The sequence below is a fragment of the Conger conger genome, chromosome 12 (assembly GCF_963514075.1).
Source record: "Conger conger chromosome 12, fConCon1.1, whole genome shotgun sequence".
NCBI lineage: Eukaryota > Metazoa > Chordata > Actinopteri > Anguilliformes > Congridae > Conger > Conger conger.
In genome coordinates this window covers 22,351,145-22,374,096 of record NC_083771.1, presented here as the reverse complement: position 1 = coordinate 22,374,096, position 22,952 = coordinate 22,351,145, and the positions used below count along the sequence as shown (strand labels likewise).

The 22,952-nt window shown below is 43.0% G+C and overlaps 1 protein-coding gene across 1 annotated transcript in view; it reads right to left on the bottom strand.

Annotated features, from left to right (window-relative positions):
• atp8b5b (ATPase phospholipid transporting 8B5b) overlaps positions 1-22,470 on the bottom strand; it is a 35,775-nt gene extending 13,305 nt beyond the window's left edge. Inside the window, exons 1-15 of the mRNA XM_061262098.1 lie at positions 22,160-22,470; positions 18,553-18,634; positions 16,622-16,680; positions 14,247-14,360; positions 12,316-12,414; positions 11,310-11,371; positions 7,992-8,064; positions 7,410-7,480; positions 6,984-7,066; positions 6,229-6,387; positions 4,849-4,937; positions 4,437-4,630; positions 1,866-2,074; positions 559-602; positions 128-293 (exon numbers count right to left, since the gene is read on the bottom strand). Coding sequence (XP_061118082.1) covers positions 128-293; positions 559-602; positions 1,866-2,074; positions 4,437-4,630; positions 4,849-4,937; positions 6,229-6,387; positions 6,984-7,066; positions 7,410-7,480; positions 7,992-8,064; positions 11,310-11,371; positions 12,316-12,414; positions 14,247-14,360; positions 16,622-16,680; positions 18,553-18,607 — 1,477 coding nt within the window. The 5' untranslated portion in view covers positions 18,608-18,634; positions 22,160-22,470. The remainder of the gene's footprint in view (positions 1-127; positions 294-558; positions 603-1,865; positions 2,075-4,436; positions 4,631-4,848; positions 4,938-6,228; positions 6,388-6,983; positions 7,067-7,409; positions 7,481-7,991; positions 8,065-11,309; positions 11,372-12,315; positions 12,415-14,246; positions 14,361-16,621; positions 16,681-18,552; positions 18,635-22,159) is intronic.
• Positions 22,471-22,952: the final 482 nt, after the last annotated feature.

Sequence of the window (22,952 nt, the reverse complement as noted above, 5' to 3'; positions counted from 1 at the left end):
TTCTTTGTATGCCTCTTTGGATAAAATAAAATGTAACGTAAGGCAACGTAATGTAATGCACCCTGCGACTGTTCTGGTTTGATGGGAGCAGGCGCATTGCGGAACGTGACCACCAGGGGGCGCTCACCCTCGGTCTTCTCCTCGGCCATGACGGTGTGACACAACGACAGCAGGCGGAAGAAGGCCTGGACCTCCACATTCTCCAGTTTCACTGCCTCCACCAGGCTGTGGTCGTGGAAGACGAACTTGGGATCGGCCAGAGGGTTGTAGGAAAAGTCCACTTTGTCTGTCCTCTTTGAGGGAATGAGATACCAAGAGACAAGCCCATTATATTTATATCTTTTTTTTTTAAAGACAGATGAGCCTGCAGGCACCATATCGGCCAGCAGAGGTCACTGTGCACAAAGAAAGGCTGTCATCCCAGTTGGCTGAAACCCACCCATCTTCTGGGCGGTGCTGAAACTCGAGTAACAAACATAAGTATGAGCACACAAAAATAAAATGAACACATCCACACACACACCCTCACACACACACAGAAATTAAGTTTCTCCTCACATCAGTGACTTCAACTCTGTGTCCACCAAAGTCCAGCACATCACCTGAAAGATACATAAAACAACGTCATGTTTCATCAGCAGCTGCAAAACATGCTGATCATTATCTTTTATTATAATGGTTTTCCCTTACCGACACCCACCTTCCCTTATTAAACAATAATATGTGGTTTCTGGTTGCGAGGCTGGATTTTTAACTGACGCAACTCAACTCAAGCTCCTTGCTCAAGGCTACAACAGCTGTGTCTTTCCTGGTATTAAAACTGCAAACTTGTGGGTGCAAACACCGTTCTGGCCATTTGTTACCAAACTTCCTGATATCAGTGCACATCCACACAAAATGGGCTGAACACACCGATGAGGACGTGCTAATTAATTAAAGAATGGTGTCGCTCATTCTGGGTTCAGAGTTTCAGTTCCTGCTCTAAAGTGCAGCTCATTCTGTGTAAATCTACCACTTCCTGTTTCTCTTCAAAGGGATCCTTTATTATTATCACTTTATTACTGAACTTTATTACTTTATTATTATCACTTGTGTCTTTTGGAGAAAAAAACAGCTAGGACCAGCTTGAAATACCAGCTACCAGCTGTTTCAAATCTTAGCTTGAGCTGGTGAAACCATGTTGAGTATGGAGCTGGTGAAACCATGTTGAGTATGGAGCTGGTCTAACCATGTTGAGTATGGAGCTGGTCTAGCCATGTTGAGTATGGAGCTGGTCTAACCATGTTGAGTATGGAGCTGGCCTAACCATGTTGAGTATGGAGCTGGTAAAACCATGTTGAGTATGGAGCTGGTGAAACCATGTTGAGTTGAACTCAAGGAGCTGGTGAAACCATGTTGAGTTGAACTCAAGGAGCTGGTGAAACCATGTTGAGTATGGAGCTGGTGAAACCATGTTCAGTTGAACTCAAGGAGCTGGTTGAACGGGTTGAGCTTGAGCAGTTTTTTTCAGCAGGGCACATCAATTATTACTTGACCACGCTGAACTTCCAGAAAATGGTGGGATGTAGAAAAATGGCAACTCAAGCTCCATGTTGAGAAAGCCCACATCTGTGTTTATGAGGATGATGCTTATAACAAGTTAAATATTTGCGGAAAACTTTAGAGTGCCCTTGTCACGACCTGTGTCAGAAGGTACCTCAACACACGTGTTGCGATGTAAATACGTAGTACATCGTACCTCTGTCGTGACAACTGTGTACATTCCTTATGACATTTTTGTACATGTTGTGACAGCTGCTGTGAAGCATTATGAAGTGCTTACGACACGGTTATGAAGCCTTGAATAAAGCTCTGCCAGGTCCTACCATAGGACTTCCCGTTGATGGAGCACTTGTTGAAGGTCATGATGTTCTGGGTGAGGGTGCCTGTCTTGTCGGAGAAGATGTATTTGATCTGACCCAGCTCCTCGTTCAGGGTGGTGGTGCGGGCCTCCGCGGGCGTGTCGCTCCGGGCGAAGTACATCTTCCTGTCCCAGTCGATGTAGAAGCTGTTCCCCAGGCGGATGATCTCAACACTGCCACACAAGAACAAACAAACAGAGGGGCTGATGAATATGCTCACAGAGAGACGTCCGCATTTATCAAGGGACGACATTGTGTCCCTGAGCAAGACACCTAACTCCCAATTGCTCCTGATGAGCTGGTCGGCGCCTTGCATGGCAGCCAATCGGCATTGGTGTGTGAGTGTGTGTATGAATGGGTGAAACAGAAGCATAAATTAAATAATGCTTTGGATAAAGGCGCTATATAAATTCCAACCATTTACCATTAAATTTACACAGCTTTCCTGTTTTAACTGATAGACCACATGGACATCCATACAGATTTACATTTACATTTTACATTTTAGTCATTTGGCAGATGCTTTTAATCCAAAGCGATTTACAAGTGCATAGGTTCTTCCACAAGTCAAAGCATCACATCCATAACTAGGAAAATACACATGAAATGCTGTTCTAAACATATAGTCATCATAAGTGCCATTTTGAACGTGCAGCTCGACCGCCAGGTGCACGTAGAGAGGGAACCATAAGGCAACCAGAGCTGGCAGACCGGAGTGGTCTAGCTGGGGAGTAGGGGGTGATTGTATGTAGGGTGGGGCAGTCCCCTTAGCAGCCTGAAATGCCAACACTAGGGCCTTGAATCGGATGCGTGCGGCAATAGGAAGCCAGTGGAGGCCAATGAGAAGTGGGGTGACATGAGCCGACCTGGGCTGACTGGTGATTAGGCGGGCTGCAGCATTCTTGACCAGCTGGAGGGGCTTGATGGCACAAGCTGGGAGACCGGCTAGGAGGGAGTTGCAGTTATCCAGGCGGGAAATGACGAGCGCCTGGACTAGGGGCTGGGTGGCTTTCTCCGTCAGGAGATGGCGGATACGGCGTCTATTATACAGAAAGAACCTGCAGGTTCTGGCAGTGGAGGATGCTTGTGGAGCCAGGGTGAGGCAGTTATCAAGAGTCACTCCAAGATTCTTTGCCGTACAGGCGGAGGCGACTACAAAGTCCTTAACAGTCAGTGAGAGGTCGATTGACGGAGAGGACTTAGCAGGGGTGTAGAGAAGCTCAGTTTTGGCAAGGTTGAGCTTCAGGTGGTGGGAAGTCATCCACGCAGAGATATCAGCCAAGCAGGCAGAGATCTGTGTGGTGACTTGGGTGTAGGGGGGGAAGGAAATAAAGAGTTGGGTGTCATCAGCGTAAGAGTGATAAAAAAAGCCATGGGGAGAGATAACAGAACCAAGAGACATGGTGTATAGCAAGAAGAGGAGAGGCCCAAGAACTGAGCCCTGCGGGACTCCAGTTTGTAGGGGGTGGGGGTCAGAGACTGAGCCCCTCTAAGTCACCTGGTAGGAGCGACCAGAGAGGTAGGAGGAAAACCAAGCGAGTGCAGACCCTGTGACACCCATCCCAGACAGCGATGAGAGCAGAATCTCATGGTTGACTGTATCGAAGGCGGCCGACAGGTCGAGGAAGATGAGGACAGAGGAGAGGGATTTGGCTTTAGCAGAGTGGAGTGCCTCAGTGACTGCGAGCAGAGCGGTCTCAGTGGAGTGGCCACTCTTGAAGCCGGACTGGTTGGGGTCATGGAGATTGTTGTGAAGATGGATATTTAACTAAGAATATGCAGGTTCAAGGGTACTTTGTTTCAAAGTACTTTGTTCAAGGGTACCCCACCAAAGGATTGAACCTGAAACTTCTACACACACACAGACATGCGCATGCACACACATGCACATGCACATGCACGTGCACGCACACGCACACAAACACAGAAATGGTATACTTAATACTATAAACAGTCTGACATATCATTAACAGGCCATTACATACATGCAGAAACTAACTGACAGACAGACAGACAGAGGGCTCATTCCAATACTCATCATCACCTACAAATCATATATACCTTCCGCCACTCATCTTTGATTAATTTCATTTTCATTTTTCAAGTATTGAGATGGGGCGGCACAGATGGTGCAGTGGGTAGCGCTGCTGCCTCACAGCAAGGAGGTCCTGGGGCCGAATCCCCGTCGGCCGGGGCCTCTCTGTGCGGAGTTTGCATGTTCTCCCCGTGTCGCGTGGGTTTCCTCTGGGTACTCCGGTTTCCTCCCACAGTCCAAAGACATGCAGGTTAGGCTGATTGGAGACTCTAAATTGCCCATTGGTATGAGTGTGTGAGTGTGTGAGTGAATGGTGTGTGTGCCCTGCGATGGACTGGCGACCTGTCCAGGGTGTATTCCTGCCTTTCGCCCAATGTATGCTGGAATAAGCTCCAGCCCCCCTGCGACCCTGTTCAGGATAAGTGGGTTAGGATAATGAATGAATGAATGAAGTATTGGGATGCACCTAGACAGACAGACAGACAGAGAGGGCAACTAACCTGACGTAGAGGGAGATGGGCACCACGGTGTTCAGGATGATGACGTAGGACCAGAAGGTGAGGAAGCCAGAGAATGGAGCGTTCACCCCCTCGGGCCTGGGCAGGAAGGCAGTGAACAGCGCCCCCTCCTGGCGCTCCCAGATAACATTGCCAATGGCAAGGATGGTGCACATGAAGGCCAGGAACCCAAAGATCTGCAGCATCATGAGCAAACACATCAATCAGCACCAGAGTTGGGCTTAATTCCACTGTCAGGAACTAACTGAAATGAATTAACTGAAATTGTTTTCCTGCACTGATTGAATTGAGATAGAGCAGCTGACCACACTGCTCAGCACTCAGTTTGTGAAACCAGGACAGGGATGATAATTATATTACATCAGATCAGATTAATCATAAGGCCAATACTCACAAAAAGTACAAGCACGTTCATGAGGTGGTCGATGCTTGTGCGTTTGAATATCGTTTTCCCACAGTTCTGCATCAATTTGGTGTCTGGACCTGAAAAATGAAGCAATTATTGCACACATTAAAATGAACTAATTTATAAAAATCTATGTTTTGTTTATGCACTGCACTTTTGGTTTCTATGAATATGAGTCTATACTTTCAACATATATACTCAGAGATCACTTTATTGGGTATACCTGTACACCAGCTTGTTAATGCAAATTTTTAATCAGCCAATCATGTGGCAGCAACTAAATGCATAAAAACCTTTAGACATGGTCAAGAGGGTCAGCTGTTTTTAAGACCAAATGTCAGAATGGGGAATAAATGTGATCTAAGTGACTTTGACTGTGGAATGATTGTTGGTGCCAGCCAGAGTGGCTTGAGTATTGAGTACATTGAGTATAAAAACAGAACAGTCGGAACATCTAGTGAGCAGTAGCTCTGCAGGCAGAAACGCGTTGTTAATGAAAGAGGCCAGACTGGTCGAAGCTGACAGGAAGGTGACAGCAAAACAAATAATCACAGATTAAAACAATGGTATGCAGAAGAGGATCTCTGAACAACATGTCAAACCTATTAATAGACAGGCTACAGCAGCAGGAGTCCTAATAAGTCAAAAAAAGAAGTCTAATAAATACCTATAAATAATAAATAAAATGCTCACTGAGTGTAGGACTCCACTGATTTCTACTACCAGTCTGGTATTATTTGTCATAAAGCACTTCAGCAATGAGCATCATTAGTTTAGCGAAGGTTTAAAAGCCCTGGAATGTGAATATGGGATATTCATTTCTCTGAGAACGCACAGTCATTACAGACATAATGTAGTGTGGAGTGGGTAATTAACCATACATTACACTTTAAAGGGTATTAATTAAGAACAAAGAACAACTACAATGAAAGCCAGCATACTTAATACCCTGAGCCCCAGTAATGAGTTTGACTCTGCCAGTGTGAGACACACACAAGGAGTCAGTTACACACAGTGTGTAACTTTCAATAGACCTTTAAGTTGAACAATGAACAATTCCTCTCTTTTTTTGGGTCGATCTAATTTACAAGTACAAGTTGGTCTAGCTGGGTATGAGCTGGTCAACCAGTTAGTGCTGGTAGCTTGTCTAAGCTGGTAGCTGGTCAACCACTTGAGCTGCCTCCAGGACTAGGGTTGGTAAGCCCATAGTTTGTGTGGGAGTACTCACCTCCAAACCCCACCAGGACCAGCACTGGTAACCCCTGCTTGCATACTGCACAGTATGTGTCCACACTCACCTCCAAACACCACCAGGACCAGCACTGGTAAACCCTGCTTGCAGACTCTGCAGTATGTGTCCACACTCACCTCCAAACACCACCAGGCCGAAGCACCACTCTGTGTTGCGCAGTGTGCAGCCTCTCAGCAGAATCCTGTCGTTGTCCAGGGAGTACTTCTCCCCCTGGTACGTCAGGGTCCCGGCAAACTTGTCCAGGCGGTTGTTTGGTGGCTCACAGCGCACCTCACCTGGGGAGGGGCCAGGAGAAGATGGAAAATGGTAAATGGTGGGAATTTATATAGCGCCTTTATCCAAAGCTTTGTACAATTGATGCTTCTCATTCACCCATTCATAAACACACTCACACACACACACCAATGGCGATAGGCTGCAATGCAAGGCACCGACCAGCTCATCAGGAGCAATTGGGGGTTAGGTGTCTTGCTCAGGGACTCTTCAACACCCAGGGCGGGATCGAGCGCTATTACCTCCTGAGCCAATGTCTGGAATCGTCAAGTTCATTTTTCAATTGTGTTGATGGAATTGTAGCTGCTGTTATACATAGTCCCCCCTATCTTGGGACCAAAAGTAATTGGACAATTGTCTGCTTCTTAGAAAGGTGTGTAAGTTCCATCATTACTTACATTCATAAAAGAGCTAGCAAAAGGTCTTGACCGATTGTCTGTTTTCTGGAGTACAGACAGAAAACTAAAAACGTGACACTGTCCAAATACTACGGACTGCACTGTACCCTGGTATCAAAGAGCCACAACCACCATTTCTGTGACAACCCTCCTCCCTAAAGTTCTTGGGGGGGGAGGGTGGGGGGTTCCATCTGTCTCACCGTTGAAGGCGGCCAGGGATTCGATGCAGTCGCCCATGTCCCCTGTCACTGTCAGCGACTGCTTCACCTTCAGGTTGGTCTCTCTGCAGGGGGGCAAGTGGGTGGGGGCCGGGGGAACACACAAGCACAGAGATGAGAACGAGAACCAAACCAACCAAAATAAAACATAGCTCTGAGTTAATACGGTGTTACGTCTACAGATATTACTATTCTATGCAAAGAAACCTGAAGAGCTAAATAATTGCCCATTTCAGACTTAACTTGATTCCAGGTTGGAGTCAATTCAGTTTAAGTTCAGACAATATATTAGCCTGCATTAGCCAGACAGATTTGACAGGAAAAGACCATTTATTTTTAGTTCACACACACTTTCAGCTGAAAGATAGAGTGACATGATAATGGACAGCTCTGAAGGGCCTCACTGACCCGTCCAGCTCGGCAGTCTCGATGTATACCAGGTTCATGGGCTCGCTGCTGGAGAGCAACAGAAGATCTGCCTGGAGGGACAGTATATACACTTATTTATATACTGCAGCTCATTTCCTACCACGCAATGCAATGTAATGTGCATTGGAATAAATCAATAAATCAATAAAAATCTAAAAAACTATGTGAAGGAAGAATGACAGAAATGGTCAATAAAAAATTAATAAGTAATTGGATAAACAAGTAATACAAAAATACAATAAAAATAAAGAAATAATGCACAGTGAATGTTCTTTGGTAATATTGCATACAACAACGTTCTCAGTGTTAATTTGACTCTAACAGAGTCCACTATGAACCATGTGCACTATGTTAGAGTTAAAAGAACTCGATCAGAGTTGATTTCACACTGAGTGTTTTTGTTGTGTGTTCGTCCTGACCCTGGATTCAGTCACCACGTCTCCTTAAATGTGATTCACAATGAATTGAAAGTGTAGATTGTTGATTTGTGTTTGTGAAGACTTGCTTTTTATTGACTCCAGGACAAATGTTTATAACGGATTCAGGCCATCAATTACTTACCGTAACAAACTGATTGTTTTCCAGCTTGATGATGTCACCCACTTGCACATCCATCCATTTTTCACTCCTAAGTCTGTTGGGAGCATAGCAAAAATAATTCAGTCAAAAAATTATCCACAGGTGTATCAATTATTGGAACTTTCAGGTCATTCAATGATCAGGTTTGCACATTTTGAGAGTACTTCATAGGTCCCAATACACCAGACAAGCTCAGTAAAGCGTAGAAAAGTATTTGAATCCAAAACAATTACACATTTCACCCAGGTCTGATACAGAGTATGCTTAATTAAATGTCACACTTATCCTAGCAGTATCCAGCATTATCTGACATTCTGCAGGTTAGCATGTGGAACACATCAAGCACACAGCTTGCACAACACTTTTTCCTTTGTGTTTGTGTTCCTTATGGGGATTTGTGTCATCTTTCACAAAGAGAGCATGACGACTGCTTTCTGGTATTCACAAGTGAAAGCACCTCCAGGTTGCACCACCATCTTGTTAATCATTGCTTGTCCAGTGCATGAACAGATAGTACAGTTTCTATCATCAATGAGAGGTCAAAGTCAAGGCATTGTACAACAAGCAGGCTTTTATACAAAACCGGACAAGGCCTCGAGGAGGGGGGGGGGGGGGGGGGGGTGAGGAAGCACACCCACACACAGCGGGGGGCATGTATATGTCAGTGAGGAAACCCAGCCTTCAAATGACCCAAGGTGTCTGTTTCTCTCAGATATGACCGGAAGGGACACAGTCTCTTGGAAGGTCCAAGCCTACAGCTGTTTAACACTTTAACACTGATGTCATGACTTCTGCTTTTCCTGGGCTACAACCACTAGGCATACAACAACCTGAGAGGTTGTTTTTGTTCACCCCTTAATTTAACCATTGCGAATGTATTCTCTTTTGCAAGGATGCCCTGGGACAAATGCCATTCAGAACAGGGGCGGGAGGCGGCCTGTAGTGTAGTGGTTAAGGTAAATGCCTGGGACACCCAAGGTCAGTGGCTCTAATCCCAGTGTAGCCACAATAAGATCCGCACAGCCATTGGGCCCTTGAGCAAGGCCCCTGACCCTGCATTGCTCCAGGGGAGGATTGTCTCCTGCTTAGTCTAATCAACTGTAACTGTCTAATCTGGATAAGAGCGTCTCCCAAATGCCAATAATGTAATAATGGGAGAGAGAACGGGGGTAAAGCCCCTGGAGCAGGGTTTTGGGTTAAGGTCATACTTGCTCATGGGCCCAACTATAGGATTATTTTTTTAGTTTCAGGTCCCTATATACTGACCATGGGCTCAAACCAACAACTTGACAGTTGCCAAGCGACCATTAGGCTACCCTGTCGCCCGGTTACCCCTGAATACTGAGCAAGGTGCTTCACCTGCATTGCTTCAGTATAGGCCCAGCAGTATCAATGGATGCTATGTAAGCAGTACATCATATGTATTTACGCAATGTGAGTCATTACAGTAAATGCCTGTAATATAATATCTGAGTAGGTGGAGGCGGAGAGAAAAGCGGAAGCTAAGGTTGATACAGAAGACCGTGACATCTCATCACATGTAAAACTTTCACAGGGCAAAACCACATCCTAAACTCAAGGTCTTATATACAGTGGTGCGAAAAAGTGTCTGCCCCCTTCCTGATTTCTAATTTTTTTCCATGTTTGTCACACTTAAATGTTTTAGATCATCAAACAAATTTAAATATTAGTCAAAGACAACACAAGTAAACACAAAATGCAGTTTTTAAATGAAGGTTTTTATTATTAAGGGAGAAAAAAAATCCAAACCTGCATGGCCCTGTGTGAAAAAGTGATTGCCCCCCCTGTTAAAACATAACTTAACTGTGGTTTATCAAACCTGAGTTCAATTTCTCTAGCCACACCCAGGCCTGATTACTGCCACACCTGTTCTCAATCAAGAAATCACTTAAATAGGACCTGCCTGACAAAGTGAAGTAGACCAAATGATCCTCAAAAGCTAGACATCATGCCGAGATCTAAAGAAATTCAGGAACAAATGAGAAAGAAAGTAATTGAGATCTATCAGTCTGGAAAAGGTTATAAAGCCATTTCTAAAGCTTTGGGACTCCAGCGAACCACAGTGAGAGCCATTATCCACAAAACATGGAACAGTGGTGAACCTTCCCAGGAGTGCCCGGCCGACCAAAATTACAGTGTTCATGACTCCACCATAAGAAAGAGACTGGGCAAAAATGGCCTGCATGGCAGAGTTCCAAGACGAAAACCACTGCTGAGCAAAAAGAACATTAAGGCTCATCTCAATTTTGCCAGAAAACATCTTGATGTTCCCCAAGACTTTTGGGAAAATACTCTTTGGTATGACGAGACAAAAGTTGAACTTTTTGGAAGGTGTGCGTCCCATTACATCTGGCGTAAAAGTAACACCGCATTTCCGAAAAAGAACATCATACCAACAGTAAAATATGGTGGTGGTAGTGTAATGGTCTGGGGCTGTTTTCCTGCTTCAGGACCTGGAAGACTTGCTGTGATAAATGGAACCATGAATTCTGCTGTCCACCATATTGAGATGCTGTGGCATGACCTTAAAAAGGCGGTTCATGCTCAAAAACCCTCCAATGTGGCTGAATTACAACAATTCTGCAAAGATGAGTGGGCCAAAATTCCTCCACAGCGCTGTAAGAGACTCATTGCAAGTTATCCAAACGCTTGATTGCAGTTGTTGCTGCTAAGGGTGGCCCAACCAGTTATTAGGTTTAGGGGGCAATCACTTTTTCACACAGGGCCATGTAGGTTTGGATTTTTTCTCCCTTAATAATAAAAACCTTCATTTAAAAACTGCATTTTGTGTTTACTTGTGTTGTCTTTGACTAATATTTAAATTTGTTTGATGATCTGAAACATTTAAGTGCGACAAACATGCAAAAAAAAAAAAGAAATCAGGAAGAGGGCAAACACTTTTTCACACCTCCGTATCTGTAAATCTGTTGCACATAAACCACCACAGCTACACGCAAACACGCACATGCACACACACACACACGCACACACGCACACACGCACATGCACATGCACACACACATGCACACGCACACACATGCACACACACACATCCACAATCATACTCAAGTACTGCACACTCAAACAATCACAAACATGTACAAAATCACAACAACAAACATGCATTCACCTAAAGTTTCCCATCACTCACACTAACTATATAAATTAATTCAGACAGGACTCTGGGCGTTGGATGGTGAAGTATTCCCTGCTTTGGAGAGACTCCATTCACACCTGAACACATTCCCCACAGTTCAGAAATTAATAAAGCAAACTCACTGTCCGTCGACAAGGACTTTGGCTTTGCGGTTGTTGACCTGCTTGTCACTTTTGTGCCGGTTCTGAAATGACGGCAAACAGGAGTACAAGTAAGTGACTTGGCCAGAATTATTGCAGACAGTGCTGGGAAGGATGTGGTGTCACAACAAAAGGTTTGCTCCTAGTGTAGAGTGCAGCCAATGCACCAAGGCCATTAAATCTAGACTGTTTGAAAGCCAGTTTCCTCCTGTTTACATCGTAGTAAATCTTGAATGATGTTACAACAACAAACGCATGAAATGGCTAAATAAGGTAGCCTTGAAATGACAATTCTCACAGCAACAATTAATAATCACAAGCTGAGTCTGTTCATTATTATTATAAGTAAACCAAGCATGTTTTCAGTTATTTCTTTCTACAAAGCAACATTAGGGCAGCGTAACAGAGTAAAAATGCATGGCTCTTCCACATAATTTGAGCATTGAAAACCAACACTGAAGATTGAGAAATAGAAAGAAACAAGAGAGGCACTATAAATGAACCTTTCTGGTCTACAAGCCCCTCCCCCATTCACACCCCTCACCCAATGAAAAAGAGCAAGAACTAATGATCTCTGGACACAGGAAGTCAGTTATCTGAACTAAAGACAAATACCACACAGAGGAAGGGAAATACACACTCAACTCTAAACTGACTAATACAAATACAAAAACAACATTTCTGCCAGAAAAACTCTTGCGATCCACAAATAGAACAGTTATTTTAACAAACATAGAAACTAGCAGTAATTATTCATTTTACAGGCCATTATTATTTAGTCTTTACTGAATAAATACAGACACTTCTGTATTAATTACACATACAGTAAGTAGCTGGTATTTACTAGGTGATCCTAGGTAATGAAACATTAGGTACATTAGGTACAGTAAGTACTAGGTAAATAACGACACCAGTGCCCACCCCCCAGCCCCTCCAGGTCACCGTGCCCATATGGATGAGAGTGGCGGGTAGTGGTGGTCAGACTCACAAGGTCATCGCTGGCATCTTTGGCAGCAGTTACAGACAGCACCAGGACCAGGGGGACCACGGTGGTGAACCAGGACAGGGAGGAGATTTCTGGTATCAGCTGGAATCAGAGACAGACAGGTGCACACCCACACGTGCACACACACGCACGCAAACATGCACCAAAACACGCACACGCACACACAAACATACAGACACACACACACAATGCACAGACGCACATGCACACACACACACACACACGCACCCACAAACATGCATGGACACACACACACACAGACACACCATTTAGGCCCAAGAGGAAGAGTCTGAGGAGGTTAGCAGTACAGGCATAAGCCACAGGAGAAAACAGAAGGCTGTTAACCACAAAGGCCACATTTTCTTCTCTTTTGCTCTACACTCTCCAACCTCACACATACACCTACAGCACTGTTAACATACACATTTCCAATGGCAATGCACTGTGGTTCATAACATAATGCTAAAAAACAGACATTAGTTGGATCAATGTCATCACTTATCAACCTAGTGTCAAGTCTTGTAGAAGTGTGTCCCACTTCATCCTACTGCTCAATTAATTAATCAATATCAGTTGATGAATGAATTAACCCTTAATTTAACCAGGTTTCGTTAGATTAAAGATATCATTTGCAATAGAAAAACCACCAATAGAACCAATACAGTGTGTGCCACTGATACATGAAAAGGACATTCTTAAAAGTTTTCATGTGGGGTTCCACGATCTCTTAGAAAGAAAGTTAATTTCTATAGTCCTCAACAGCATGACTCATCCTCTTTATAACTAGGTGAAGAGAAGTTGACAAGAGTAGGAACAGAGTCAATCACAATGTCAAAACCAAAGCTTCCTCATGAGAACTGGAGTCAAGCCTATTTCATTTCAGGAAACTAATTGAAATTCAAAACATTAGTGAGCTTTATGGACACTCTTGAATTCATGATTAGAATTACAATTCACACCCTGGACTTGCTGAACTGACATAGAATTGACACAAACCATGTTTCCTGCTTCTCTACAAACACAACTACAATACCAAACAAATGTAATGTAAAAACAGGGGCAGGGGCAAGCCATCAAATAAGGAGAAAATAAATGTCATAATCTTTCCATCTAATTTTAGTTCACATGCTTTTTTTCTGATTCTGCTGGGGTTCATTCAAAAAATACAAAGCAACTAAATATTGTAATTACAGTCTATGTTTTGTAGCATTGAATTTAAATTATTATTGGTAAATTGATTTTGAATGATCATTTTAAGGTAAGGTTCTGACTCTGCAGTGCATGCAGTTATACCGACTAACTTTTAGGGTGTTCAGCGCTACAGCAATCAGTGTTTTAAGACTCAAAATTTAATGAGGGAATATTTTTTTATGATATACAGTATAGCAAGCGACTCCAGGTCAGATCAGCACCGATGTTAGAAGGCAGTGCAGACTTTGGGCCAGAATCAATGCAGACTGCAGATTACATTACATTACATTACATTAATTGCATAGACTAAGCAGGAGACAATCCTCCCCAGGAGCAATGCTTGCTCAAGGGCCCAACGGCTGTGCGAATCTTATTGTGGCTACACTAGGGTTCGAGCCATAGACAGTGCGTGTCCCAGTCATGCACCTTAACCACTACGCTACAGGCCGACCAGATCTGGTCCAGAGTCACTCTCTAGTAGCTAGTGCAAGAGGTTTGCTCACCCCTTAAATGTGAATACCACAGAAAATGTGTAATTATTTCATAATGCTTAACGATAAGTGTTAATGGAACTTCACACTCCAAACCTCCTGTGTAAATCAATGTACATAACAGTGAATAAGTCAACTTGGAGACCGTATGTCACAATATGTTAATGTTGCACACTGGGATTGGTCGGGGTAGGGGACTTGATTGGCTAAGACTGTGGGCAGGGTGGTAACCTGGAGCATGAGCAGGAAGAAGAAGTAGGCATTGGCCAGCCTCTGGAGCTGCTCGAAGAGGTTGAGTGGCAGGAAGGTCAGCAGGTTGTACTTGGAGGTTTTAATGGCGTTCGTCTGGAAGACAGAGACAAAGGTGAGTCAGGCGTATCACGGGCTCAAACTCGAGAGAAGGGCAGTTTGTCAGAAGTGTATCTGCTTATGAATGTTTATCTACCCATTTTATTTATTTCGTCATAATTATTAATTTTGTCAGTATATGCATCATGTACATTACAGTGAATATGTGAAGATGGGTAGGAGATTTGTCGCCTCCTACAAAGGGGGATTTCCAGGCTAGAACTTGTGCTGCTTCAGAATAGGTGTTTGGACCACAAAATCAAAAGAATGCTCTGTCTCAGGCCACAATATTCATTTCCCCTCCAAAACCTAGCAGATGCAGAGAAAAGACTCATAATATACAGTGGTGTGAAAAAGTGTTTGCCCCCTTCCTGATTTCTTATTTTTTTGCATGTTTGTCACACTTTAATGTTTCAGATCATCAAACAAATTTAAATATTAGTCAAAGACAACACAAGTAAACACAAAATGCAGTTTTTAAATGAAGGTTTGTATTATTAAGGGAGAAAAAAAATCCAAACCTACATGGCCCTGTGTGAAAAAGTGATTGCCCCCTAAACCTAATAACTGGTTGGGCCAGAATTGCAGAATTGTTGTAATTCAGCCATTCAGAGGTGGACTTGCTGGTGTGTTTTGGATCATTGTCCTGCTGCAGAACCCAAGTTCGTTTCAGCTTGAGGTCACGAACAGATGGCCGAACATTCTCCTTTAGGATTTTTTGGTAGACAGCAGAATTTATGGTTCCATTTATCACAGCAAGTCTTCCAGGTCCTGAAGCAGCAAAACAGCCCCAGACCATCACACTACCACCACCATATTTTACTGTTGGTATGATGTTCTTTTTCTGAAATGCGGTGTTACTTTTACGCCAGATGTAATGGGACGCACACCTTCCAAAAAGTTCAACTTTTGTCTCGTCAGACCACAGAGTATTTTCCCAAAAGTCTTGGGGAACATCGAAATGTTTTCTGGCAAAATTGAGACGAGCCTTAATGTTCTTTTTGCTCAGCAGTGGTTTTTCGTCTTGGAACTCTGCCATGCAGGCCATTTTTGCCCAGTCTCTTTCTTATGGTGGAGTCATGAACACTGACCTTAACTGAGGCAAGTGAGGCCTGCAGTTCTTTGGATGTTGTTGTGGGGTCTTTTGTGACTTCTTGGATTAGTCGTCGCTGCGCTCTTGGGGTAATTTTGGTCGGCAAGGGGAAGGTTCACCACTGTTCCATGTTTTCGCCATTTGTGGATAATGGCTCTCACTGTGGTTCGCTGGAGTCCCAAAGCTTTAGAAATGGCTTTATAACCTTTTCCAGACTGATAGATCTCAATTACTTTCTTTCTCATTTGTTCCTGAATTTCTTTAGATCTCGGCATGATGTCTAGCTTTTTGTCAGACAGGTCCTATTTAAGTGATTTCTTGATTGAGAACAGGTATGGCAGTAATCAGGCCTGGGTGTGGCTAGAGAAATTGAACTCAGGTTTGATAAACCACAGTTAAGTTATGTTTTAACAGGGGGGCAATCACTTTTTCACACAGGGCCATATAGGTTTGGATTTTTTTTCTCCCTTAATAATAAAAACCTTCATTTAAAAACTGCATTTTGTGTTTACTTGTGTTGTCTTTGACTAATATTTAAATTTGTTTGATGATCTGAAACATTTAAGTGCAAACATGCAAAAAAATTAGAAATCAGGAAGGGGGCAAACACTTTTTCACACTACTGTATATAATGATATGAACATTCATAAACAGAGACATGAGTAACGTACAGTTATCACCAGACCACCACGAGCCATTAGACAAGTCTGATGAAGAGCAGAGTTGTACTGTGTGTTATCATTTACTGAGCCATGGTTCTAGCTGACGAACATAAACATTCGGTTTACACGAAACTGAAGCCACTGATTCCTGTGTTGTACAGAGTTGTAAAAGCAGCGCTTGGAGTGGAGTACTCTCATTACTTGCACATATACCGCGTATTAAAATGTCATTAACGTTCTTCCTTGATAGTGTACTGTAATTGCTAATCAAAACCTCAGTGTAATTTTCCATAGAGATGTTTATTACCCACTTTCCCCTACCTCCTCATGCTGGTGAAACCACAGGAGAGGCTGACCTTTAATCAGGTAAAAACCGGCCTGCATGTGTCAGAAGTAGTGGGGTGCACTGAACCCACAATACACATCACTACAGAGCTGAGGAAAGGTGTGTGTGTGCAAGAGAGAGAGAGAGTCATTCAGAGAATACAGTCACCAGCACTCACGGCATATCTGAAGGACAGGTTAAACTCTCTATCATTTGCTCGTAGACATCTCTCCTCCTCTAAAAGACAGAACATTACATTACATTACATTGCATTACATTACATTACACTATTGCACGCATTAAGAAGACACTCTTATCCACAGTGACACAGAGTAGGTGAACACACTGTAAGTACAATAGCGAGGACTCTGAACAATAGTGCCAGATCAGGCAAAATACATTCCCAAACCAGAGGGAATGACACACAACATCACTCGAGCTATAATGCAAGGTTACTGTGCCAAGCATGAACCAAAAAATAATTTACCATTTACCATTTAGATTGCACCGACAGTATACTAAGTGCTAAGATGAGAGACCTACAATCATAAAACATGACCGAAAAACCATGAAACGGTGGGACTGCTAAGGGGAGGGGAACCAAGGTACTGTCAAAGGAGGTAGGTCTTCAGTCCTGAATGTAATATTCCATAAAACGAAATCAGACCACAGAAATGTACTGTTCATTAAAGTGGTAATAGCTTCATGAAACAATGTGCAACTGTCAAATGGTTTCAATCGTCAAAAGTTTCATTCTCCGTTTTAAGATCTCCTTCTGCCTCTCAAGGGTTAATCTCAAATTAAGAGCAGACTACCTGCGATGCATCTCATCTGCCATATTGGAGAGTTGATCTAGGCTAAAAGAACAGGAAGTCAGAACTAGGCAAAAAGGTATGGGCATGGTACTTTCATGTGTATTTTAAATAGCATATTTAAAGTGTTGGGGTTGGAAACAGGAAACAATAACCATAAATTACCACAAAGGGATGTATCCACTACACATCCACCAAATCAATATTCAAAGTAATGTAAATAACTATAATAAAACACCCATTTTAATCCCCTCATAGAATTTGATGGAAATGTTTAGACTGATATAAGTCGATACCCCATACATGTCGATGTAGTTTGAACCATTCGTGGATTTACCTTAACGGTCACTTTAATATATGGATGTATCAGTCACACGTAGTATTCTATTATATAGCTGTACTGTCCTCTTATAAACTCTGTCCCTTCAGGCAGTGTTCTATTACGGATGCAAAGACATAATCTTGTCAGTAACCTGTATTGAACTGGCCCCACATGAAACACATACTGTATCAGTGGGTGTGCCTGGTCTTACGCCATTATGTATTCACTGCAAAAAACGACTATTTTTCTCTTGTGGTCAATGATGCAAAACTGGCCATAAATGATGAAACATAATGATGAAACATACTGCATCTCTTTGTTAACAGTTGATATTGGAAGAGGAGGGAAAGCAACTGGATGTACAAATCGGTGGCTAGCAGTCACATCATTTAAAAATGATCTTATGATCAAATTCTATCTTAAATGGTGGCCTATACATAACTAAGCCATAACTAAGTAGCTATTTATAAAGTCCCACTTTGGCATAGATATGATCATATCCCCACGTACAGTTTATGCGAGGTGTAAGTTAATTACTTGTTGGTTATGTTTACATTTGAAGGCTGCATGGAAGTGCCCTGTGCGGGCCGTGTTTGTGCTTCAGGAATAACGGGTTCAGGCATGAACAGTGCATACATCACATGTGTGTGTACAGTATATTACAGATGCATACAGTGCAGATGTTCCAACATACATCCAACAAAACCAACATAGGAAACTTTTTTTCAGTCTCAATTATTTGTGTACAGTAAACCAAACCTAAGATTTGAGAAATTGTGTTAAGATTACAGGCCCCTGGACTTCATAGCCAGGTTTCACATCTTACCTCTTTGTGACTGTTTGTGGGAAAATGTCATGATACTTGAGCTGTTTATACCAACTGCAAGAGTGCGTCTTATTTTTGAATAAAAAACAAAACAAAACAAAAAGATAAACTTGACACAGGTTTGAAATGTCAGTTAATAAGCTCCTCACCTTTCTCTTTCCTTCTTGCACAGTCCAAACCGAAGAAAGACAGCACCGAGTCCATCCTGAACTCTACACATCCATCATAGGTCTGAAATGAAGGAAGGAAAAAACCTTTTTCAGTTAGCATTTTTATCTACCCAGATCACAAATGTGACTTGTTATTCATGATGTCCTCCTTGCTGGTAGTGTAACTTCTGTATGATGATAAATGAGGAAACTATTTAATCATGAGGATGTGTGATTGCAAATCATTTTCAAAAGTCAGACGGAATATGACACTCCAAAATGCAAATTCTCTGTACAAGTTAGGGTGATCTAATACATATTCCAGGACACACACATCACAAATTAGCCTGACTGTGTATTGGTAGCAGGTAGTCACACTTACATACAGCTTACATCCCAATTTGTCCAAATACATATGGGATATTCTCTTTAGATGCTTTAGATTTAACCATGCCTGCAGGTCCAATTTTTGCTCAGAAGTTTCAAACAAACACACTGCATTAACACTAACACATACAATACAATCACACACACTGCATTAGCACTAACACATACAGTACAAACACACACACTGCATTAACACTAACACATACAGTATAAACACATACACACACTGCATTAACACGAACACATACAGTACAATCACACACATTGCATTAACACTAACACGTACAGTAAAAACATACACACACACTGCATTAACTCCTGCTCCCCCACCGCCCTACAACCTGTGCCCTTGACCCTATCCCCTCTTCTCTCCTCCAGACTATCACACCTGACATTCTCCCATTTGTCACCTCCCTTGTTAACTCCTCTCTGTCTTCTGGCTGTTTTCCAGCATCCTTCAAGCGGGCCCACATCACCCCGCTGCTAAAAAGCCTACACTGGATCCTTCCATCATCCAGAACTACCGTCCGGTATCTCTTCTTCCTTTTCTATCTAAAACAATAGAATGAGCCGCTTCTAGTCAACTTTCTTCTTTCTTTTCTAAAAACAACCTGCTAGACCCCCATCAGTCTGGCTTCAGATCTGGCCACAGCCTGTATCTCTGCTTGAGTGACATCCAGAGCTGGATGGACTACCACCATCTAAAGCTCAACCCAGGTAAGACTGAAATTATATTCATCCCTTCAGCGCACTTATCCCTGGTTATGGGTATGCACTTTGCACTTTGTTGTACGTTGCTCTGGATAAGAGCGCCTGCCAAATGTCATTAATGTAACGTAACACACACACACAGCATTAACACTGACACATACAGTACAATCACACACACACACACACACACACACACACACCATTTATCCTCAGCCATTCTTTTTGGCTTTAATGATATATCCACAATCCACCTACATCCATCCTCTCTTAGAGAACAGAGGACAAAATGCCTGCCTAGTAGCAGTCATCTCGTAACGTGCCCCAGCCTGCCCTCCCTCAAAGCCTGGAGAACCAGGTTACGCAGGTGTCATGACCTATCAGTCAGAGTGATGTCCGGGGGTGGTAAATTGCTCCACCAGAGTCGGATCCCGAAATGACAACGGAAAAATTTGAGCAAGGCCCTTCACCGAAACTGCTCCAGGGGCTTCAACCTCTCTCTCTATCTCTCTCTCTGTATCTCTCTATCGCTCTCTCTGTATCTCTCTATCGATCGCTCTCTCTCTCTTTATCGTTCTCTCTCTCTGTATCTCTCTCTCAATCGCTCTCTGTCTGTATCTCTCTCTCTATTGCTCTCTCTGTTTCTCTCTATCGCTCTCTCTCTCTATCTCTCTCTCTCTCCCCACGTGCAACTGTACTCTCCCAAAAAATATAAATATGTCCTCAATGGACCTTCCCTGGTTAAATAAAGGATTAAATAAATAAATAAGAATAATGCCTAAACATTACCACTGGGCATACTTAGTATACTGTTGGAGTTGCACACACCATAAATGGTGCTTATTATATTAGTATGAATCACCTGTATCATTCATGTCCACAAATTCCGGAGAAAGAAAACTGAAAAACCTTGATTTTCAGCACTTCTATGATGTCTATTTCAAATGAAGTCTGATCCCCCATTGTGGAAAGTGCACAGCAGACTCAACATTTTACCCTTAAAAACAGTCAACTATATCTGGTGGCTGAAGAGAGATACGCTCTCTCTCAGTTGACCACATAAACAATAGTCTGATTAATAATGAATTATAATTGACAATCAACCCATTAACACTCCTTTGCATAATCGTATATACATTCAGTAAGGTCACCTGATACAAAAACATTGGCCAAATATAGTGACATACACTCAGTGAGCACTGTATTAGGTATATTTTAGACTTATTATGTTTATTGCTGCTGTAGCCTATCCACTCAGAGGTCTGCATATCACTGTGGTAATGTGTAGTTCTTTGTGCTACTGTTACCTTCCTGTCAGCTTTGACCAGTCTGGGCCTTTCCCCTCCCTCTCTCATTAGCAACATGCTTGTGTCCACAGAACTGCTGCTTACTGGAGTTTGCCATTCTCGGCAAACTCTAGAGACTGTTGTGTGTGGAAATCCCAGGAGATAAGCAGTTACAGAAATACTCAAATCACCCTGTCTGACACCAACAATCATGCCACCGTCAAATAATGTGATCACGGAGATCACATTATTTCCAAATTCTGATGGTTGATGTGAACCTTAACTGAAGTTCCTGACCTGTATCTGCATGATTTTATGCATTGCACTGCTGCCACACAATTGGCTGATTAGATAATCACATGCATACATAGGTGTACCTAATAAAGTGCTCAGTGAGTGTATGTCAGTATATACTATGCTTATTTAAAATACCACTTCTGTTAATGTAAGTGTATGCATTATATGAATAATTATACAATATATGCTATTGTATGATATATAAATACTATGCATAACACAGCATTCTTTGTAGAAGCAATAGTTAGATGCGTATGGTTCGCAATATCTGCAATATTTTTCAGCTTACTCAAATGTATTGACACAAACAATAAAAAAACTTGATATACTGTCATAATTGTTCTTCCTGTAAGTGCAACTTAGCTTGGAATTTAACCTGGAGATTAAATACATTTTGGCTTATTATTACATATATATATGATCACAAAAATCAGTAAATTAATAAAACACAGACCTGGTAAAAGAGAGTACTTGGTGCTAGAACTGATAAATTTTATTTAGGTTTCGTTTATTTAGCTTTCATTTTAAGTGCAGCCAGAGCCCTAGACATGCTTAAGCTGTAAAAACACCAGACAACATTTAACTTTTCATAGACAACTTACAGAATAAGGAACTTCTTAATTGTTTGATAGTTGTGGGACAGTGTTTGTTCTTAAGAAACTGCTATGAGTTCAGTCCTCCCGGATCCATCACTGTTCATTTTACTCACCGACAAGCATCCATGCCACTTCCTGTAGCTTCTGCCTCCTCTGTCACCCCAACCAGGCTACTAACACAACCATTAAAAGGTTCACGAATGCAAATGTGGGACTTCACTCTCCGAGACATGGAGCCTCACACCTCCTGAGCCTGGCCCCCCTCAGCCCCCAGGCCTGACACACCCACAAAACCACCACGTGCCGATCTCCATCTCCACAGCGCAGCCTTACCAGTTAGCCCCGTGCAGCGCGCTAGCGGCTAACGGCTAGCGGCTAGCGCTAAGCCCTCTGCATCGCCTGATCTCTGCACCTCCAGGGCCCAGCGGAAGGGCTCCACTCCTGGCTTGGGGGAGGGGAGCGCGGCTGGCATGTGGAGGGAACTCGTCCAAACCTCGCCGCTGCAGATAAACAACGCCGAGCCTCCCCTTCAGGGCCTCCTCCTCGCATCCGAGACACCCCTCCCCGGTCAAACCCCCCTCCTCGCTTCAGCTTCTCTCCCCTTCAGCTCTCTCTGTTTCTCGCTCTTTGTTTCTCTCTCTTTGTCAGGGCTTCCCTGCGTGTGCTTCGGTTTCCTCCTGACTAAAAAGGGAAACTTTTCTCTTTTTTTCTCTTTTTGTTGCCTAAGTTCAGCCTTCTGCACAGCCTCCCACCCTCACCAGACACACGTACACAAACACACACATAAACGTACAATACACTCCCACACATGAAAGGCTGATAGTCTTTCCTGCCAAGGGCAGATGCTTCTTGTCTGCACAGTTCAACCGTCCCACCCTCAAGGGTCAAATATTAACAGAGCAAGCTTGCCATGTATACAATGACATACTTTATCCGGTCTCTTTTGCTTTCAGCTGCACAGGATTCTGCTAATGCTCACAAGTTAACTTGAAGCACCAAGTATGCCGGAGACAAATCTGTGGGGGGGAGACATCTTATCTGTGTGTCTCCACAGAACTCCCGCCCACAGAGATACTCCACAGAGATACTGTCACCCACTGTACAACAGCCCTACTAAAACTGAGGC